At 40.7% G+C, this 5457-nt stretch overlaps 1 protein-coding gene across 1 annotated transcript; it reads left to right on the top strand.

Annotated features, from left to right (window-relative positions):
- The first annotated feature begins 796 nt into the window (after nt 1-796).
- On the top strand, nt 797-5188 carry LOC133133672 (claudin-4-like). The gene is made up of 2 exons (XM_061249818.1): nt 797-1383; nt 3799-5188. Exons 1-2 carry the CDS (start codon nt 903-905, stop codon nt 4434-4436), a joined length of 1119 nt encoding a protein of 372 aa, XP_061105802.1. The 5' UTR covers nt 797-902; the 3' UTR covers nt 4437-5188.
- The last annotated feature ends 269 nt before the right edge of the window (nt 5189-5457 follow it).

The following is a 5457-nucleotide window of genomic DNA, read 5'->3' as shown; positions in this document are numbered from 1 at the left end:
TGTGGGCCTTTTAATTTAAATTATTGTAGGCTACTTACGGCAGGCATGGGCAGTTTTTCGGTACTTAGCTAACTCATGCGATGCATATAGTCATAATTAGTTAATGAGCTCATTTATCTAGGGTAATTGGTAGTAATAGGCCTAAACTTGCGCAATACCTCCCTCCCCCCTCAAATTTACAACAAAGGGCAGCGCGACTAAATAAAAAAACAGAAACAACAGGATAAAACTAAAAACAATTAATCAAAATATCAATAAATTCGGCACAAGTCACTAAACACAAGAACATGGTTGCTAATGCAAGATTCGTCTCAAAACTCGAAGACCTTATGATTGAGTACACCGCCGTGATCTCAGTGTCACATTTTGAAGCGCCAAAAACAATAAAAAATCATTATAATTGTGTCACAAATATCACTGAAAAGGAAAAAGTGTTTAATTTTTAGGTTGACATGGTATCCAGTCCAAATTAAGGTCAATGACATCCTATTTTTCCTTCCGAAAACTAACTATTTTAATAAAGCAACAATGTGCATTTCCCCTTTAATGATATCGAGGAGTCAAATAGACTAAATGAAGTTGAAGCCAATTGTGCTACTGTGGCGCTCATAACATTTCGCAATGTATTGATAATAGTATCAATATTCATTTACACGCGGAAACAAGATTTAATGTCTAAATTTATATGACATTGACACTGAGTTCATCAAGTAGGATGAGTTGTTCATTAATTGACGGTTCATTAATTGACGGCTGGTATAAGTGACACCGGACAGAACTAATTGTTCTGATTGAAAACCACACCCCACAAGGGTGGTATATCTGCAGACCCACCGAGTTACTCGCAACTCGTATTTTGGTCGGCTTCAGTTATTTCTGTTGAAGCAAAAAGTGCGTAAGTGATGGCATCAGCTGGGCTGCAGATTTTAGGTATTGCGCTTGCGCTAATTGGATGGATCGGGGACATCGTAATCTGCGCTCTTCCTATGTGGAAAGTGACCGCCTTTATCGGCAACAACATTGTAACCGCTCAGATTAGCTGGGAAGGTCTGTGGATGAACTGTGTGGTGCAGAGTACGGGACAGATGCAGTGCAAAGTGTACGACTCCATGCTGGCCCTGCCTCGGGACCTGCAGGCGGCCCGCGCACTGGTCGTCATTTCGGTGCTGGTGTCTATATTTGGAATTCTTTTGTCAATTGCAGGAGGCAAGTGCACGAACTGCATCGAAGACGGATCTGCGAAGTCCAGAGTCGCCATCGCCTCTGGGGTATTTTTCATCTTGGGTGGAATCCTTTGTCTTATCCCCGTCAGTTGGTCCGCGAACACTATTATTCGAGACTTCTATAACCCTATGCTCGTCGACGCTCAGAGACGGGAGCTTGGCGCAGCGTTGTTCATTGGCTGGGGAGCTGCAGGACTGCTGCTCATCGGTGGAGCCCTTCAATGCTGCCAGTGTCCCCCGCGGGATGACCGCCGGTATACTGCCAAATATACCGCCGCAAAGTCCAATGCTGGAGGGGCCTACGTGTGAGACTGCCTTTGATTCGTTTAAACCCCCCCCCCCCCCCCCCCCCCCCCCCCGACTCCGTGGTATATCCACATGCGGTCAAAATGCACTGATTTGAATTATGTACTTGAGTTTTTATCTTGTGACGTGCCAAATAAATTATTTTATTTTTAACGACTGTGTCTTCACTGTAGTAGATCTACTCTGCCTGCATGACTTGGCTGAGTAAGTGGGTGTTCCACGTACTGCCTCCCCCCCCCGGTCGGTTGTATTCACACCACCAATTAGAACCACTTTGCAACCGCAAGTAGCCTACTTTCTTTTCTCTTTTTTTCTCCTCCCCTGCGTTTTCTCAACTTCGGAATTTGGTTGCTTGGTACCATTTATTATTAACCGAATATTCATCATTGTAAATGGCATTTGCTGTATATTTAAACGACACTTCCTAGTGATTTAATATTCTGAGCGCATTGTACACTTGGTGGCGTTCTGGCCTCTCCTGTGAAATTATTTTTGGGCAAGATGTATGGATGAACGCTCCTGACCTCCTGGGCTGGAATTATCAACGAAACCCGGCCCCTCAAGGAAGGTTGTCTATCCGGTTTCTTTTTCCAGCCTCTTGGCTGTGTCCTGAATGTGTTGACAACTAAACCGGTTTTTTTTTTTTTTGCTTGTGTGATTGGCAGTATGGGAACGATACTCTTTTCCATCGCTAATGTAGAACTGGCTTGACATCCTGCCCCGGTGGTAAAAAGGCCCTCCTCTCTGATTTATGCATTGCATCTAATCACTTGATCCGGCATTATTTACAAAATAAAGTATACATGATTTTCATAGATTAATTTAAAAAAAATACACAATTTCAAACTGAAATAATTTAAAATGAATGTAGAACTTTCAGCTTGTGGTCAATATGCAAATTGTGCAATAGACCACCCCACAGACAAATGAAAAGAATGGACTGGGAATCTGTCTTGTGGTGATACTCTTTTATAATGAATTGGCACTATGCTGCCCAGTATTCCCACCTCAGGTCCACTGTGGCATCCTACCTGCCTGCCTGTCCACCCAAACCTTGCCCTCACCATATGCTGTTGCAGGGCATTACATGGGCAGCCAAGCATGAGTGTAACACCATATTCAAAGCTAAGAAATTACATCTGGGAAGAACAGCCAGAATGTTTACTGGTGTTCTGTGAAAACCTTCATGTCTGACACTTGTGAAAATGTATTCATAAAATAAGGGGAAATGGATGTATATTTCCTGTTATTTTATAGCTACAGTATGCAATTCAGAGTATCTCATGTTTTGGGGATTTGAAACTACATTAAGCCCAACCATGGTATCTTTTTATTATGATATTTTCTAAAATATATTTTTTGTTATATGGTTCTTAATTGAAATCTTACATCTTATCACAAGTTCCAGGGCACTGTATGTTTTCACTTCTAATCATTTTCAGAATACTTTTTTGTGATAAACTATTGGTCTATTTCTGGTTAATTTTCAACAGCTGTCTTTGTGCTACAACTACAGTTGTCAAACTGGATTTTTCTTGGTTTTATTTTATAATTAAAATGGACAATCCTTGTCCTTAAATCCTGTGGAATTAATTATTCTGAAGTGAGATTCTTGAACCCTGCAGTACTTAAATCAATATGTGCTAGAAAACAATGATGCGTTATGTAGTTATGTAAGTAGTTATGCCTAATTTCAGCCTACAGTCAGTGACCACACATTGCTTTTTTTTTTATACAACATACAACATAGGTTTGTCGTACGTTGTTCTGTTATGTCTACACATTCAGTGTTTACAAACATAAAGGATTCACTTCTGAGGCTCAAGATATGTATATATATATATATAAAGATGTTTAAAGCAAACATATTTTGTCAGATATTTGTAAAATCCACAAATAAATCTTAATTGAGTAATAACTCCAGGGTTGTTACAATAATCAGTTAATCTACGCAGACCTGCCGGAAGTTTCAGGTATGTAAATTCCAGTTAGCGCATCATGAAACCTTTTGTTGGCTTCCGCATGTTTATTGATTGCACTGCGTTTCTCCGAAACCAGTTTGAATTCCATGCTTTCTTTCGCTCTCAACATACATAGAGGGGGAAGAATGAAGTTTGACTGCAATCTTTCAGTTGAACTAGTTTCACCATAGACCACTCCCTATGACAGAGCCTATAATTGAGAGACAGAGCAACTGAGACCATCATTTACATCAACTGACTCACTGCTACTTCAGGATAGGTAACTGCCTTCTTCCTACTGACCACAGTGAAAATGGTGTCTATGGGTAGACAGATGCTGGGCTTGGCCCTGGCTATTGTTGGATTTCTGGGGACCATTATTGTCTGTGCTCTTCCCATGTGGAGGGTCACAGCTTTCATTGGAGCCAACATTGTGACAGCGCAGGTCATTTGGGAAGGCTTGTGGATGAACTGTGTGACACAGAGCACTGGGCAGATGCAGTGCAAGATCTATGATTCTCTCCTTGCCCTGCCCCAGGACCTCCAGGCTGCCCGCGCTCTGGTGGTGATTGCCATCATTGTGTCCCTTATGGGCGTACTTATAGCCATTGTCGGAGGGAAGTGCACCAACTTTGTGGACAACGAGACCTCAAAGGCCAAGATTTCCATCGCTGCCGGGGTCATCTTCATCTTGGCTGGAGTTCTTGTCCTGGTCCCTGTCTGCTGGTCAGCCCACAGTATCATCAGGGACTTCTACAACCCTCTACTGACCTCAGCTCAACGCAGGGAGCTGGGAGCCGCTCTGTACATTGGTTGGGGCACTGCTGGTCTGCTGATCCTTGGCGGGGGGCTGCTCTGCAGTTCCTGCCCTCCGAAGGAAGACAAGCCTTATGATGTCAAGTATTCAATGGCGGGAAGGTCTGTGGCCAGCAGAGCTTACGTATGAGACTGCTTATGAAAGGTGAAGAAAATGTTTATGTAGCAAACAGTTGTAAACAGTTGTATGTATCTTTTTATAAGCTGCAATGAGCGATCTCGCTCTCATATTCTGCTGTGAAAAATGAAAATAATTTGATGTGGATTCACTTCTGAGATCACTCCGAAAACTTTTGAAGTCACAAAACATTCTACAGTTTTTGATGTGAAATGGACAATGAAACTATGCATTTGGTAAATGTTATTTTTCTACCTTTTTCACAGTGCAGTAAGTAAGTTCTGAGAAAAAGTATAATTTATGAGCACCAATGAGTACTATCTTTGATGATAGTTAATTTAATCAAATCAAAGCAGTAGAATCAAACATGTAGAAATGTACTTGTGTTGAGGAGAAGTCAAACAGTTGTATAGCTGATGATCATGTTTGCTGGAAAGAAAACACAGAAAATGTGAAATATGTTATGTATAATGCTTGTTGTTAATGGAATATGAGCTGTGTTTTTGAAAAAGTTGTACATGCTCACAGATTGTAATTCCTGTTTTCCATTTTCTATGTAAATGTATGACAACAAAAAAAATTTGTGTTCAGCAACCTGAATATGGTAATATTGATATTGATATTTTCATCATTGTAATAAAGCTGATTTGTACCATATTTTTTTATGTGTGTTTTTAAATCATATGTTAATGTCCCATTTCAGACTGTTGTGGTTATCGTGTAATATCATTTTGAACCCCTGAATAAAAAAATATCAAATGGTGCTTTGAGAACTTCAGAGTAATGATTTTCAAAAATGGTCAGACACACTCAAACTATTTAGGTTCTAGAGCTTATATCAAGCTTGTTTCATCAAACACTACCATATCCTATGACTCAAAACTTAAGAGAGGGAGTTTACCTCCATCTTGGAATCTTGTAAACAGTACTTTCTTTGGGTGTCTTGTTCTCGTCAAACAGCTCCGGGTTTTTTTTTTGCTTGCTACAAAAATCTGCCCAAACTGGTTGAGTGACAAAGACTGTCTGTTGACCT

Source organism: Conger conger, chromosome 7 (genome assembly GCF_963514075.1).
Source record: "Conger conger chromosome 7, fConCon1.1, whole genome shotgun sequence".
NCBI classification, from domain to species: domain Eukaryota; kingdom Metazoa; phylum Chordata; class Actinopteri; order Anguilliformes; family Congridae; genus Conger; species Conger conger.
This window is presented reverse-complemented; position numbering and strand designations above follow the sequence as displayed.

Bases quoted from the DNA above. Each gene is read 5' to 3' on its own strand.
- LOC133133672 (XM_061249818.1), top strand. From the start codon at position 903: ATGGCATCAGCTGGGCTGCAGATTTTAGGTATTGCGCTTGCGCTAATT. The intron at 1,384-3,798 runs GCGCAGCGTTGT...TACTGACCACAG, and splicing joins CGCTCAGAGACGGGAGCTTG to TGAAAATGGTGTCTATGGGT.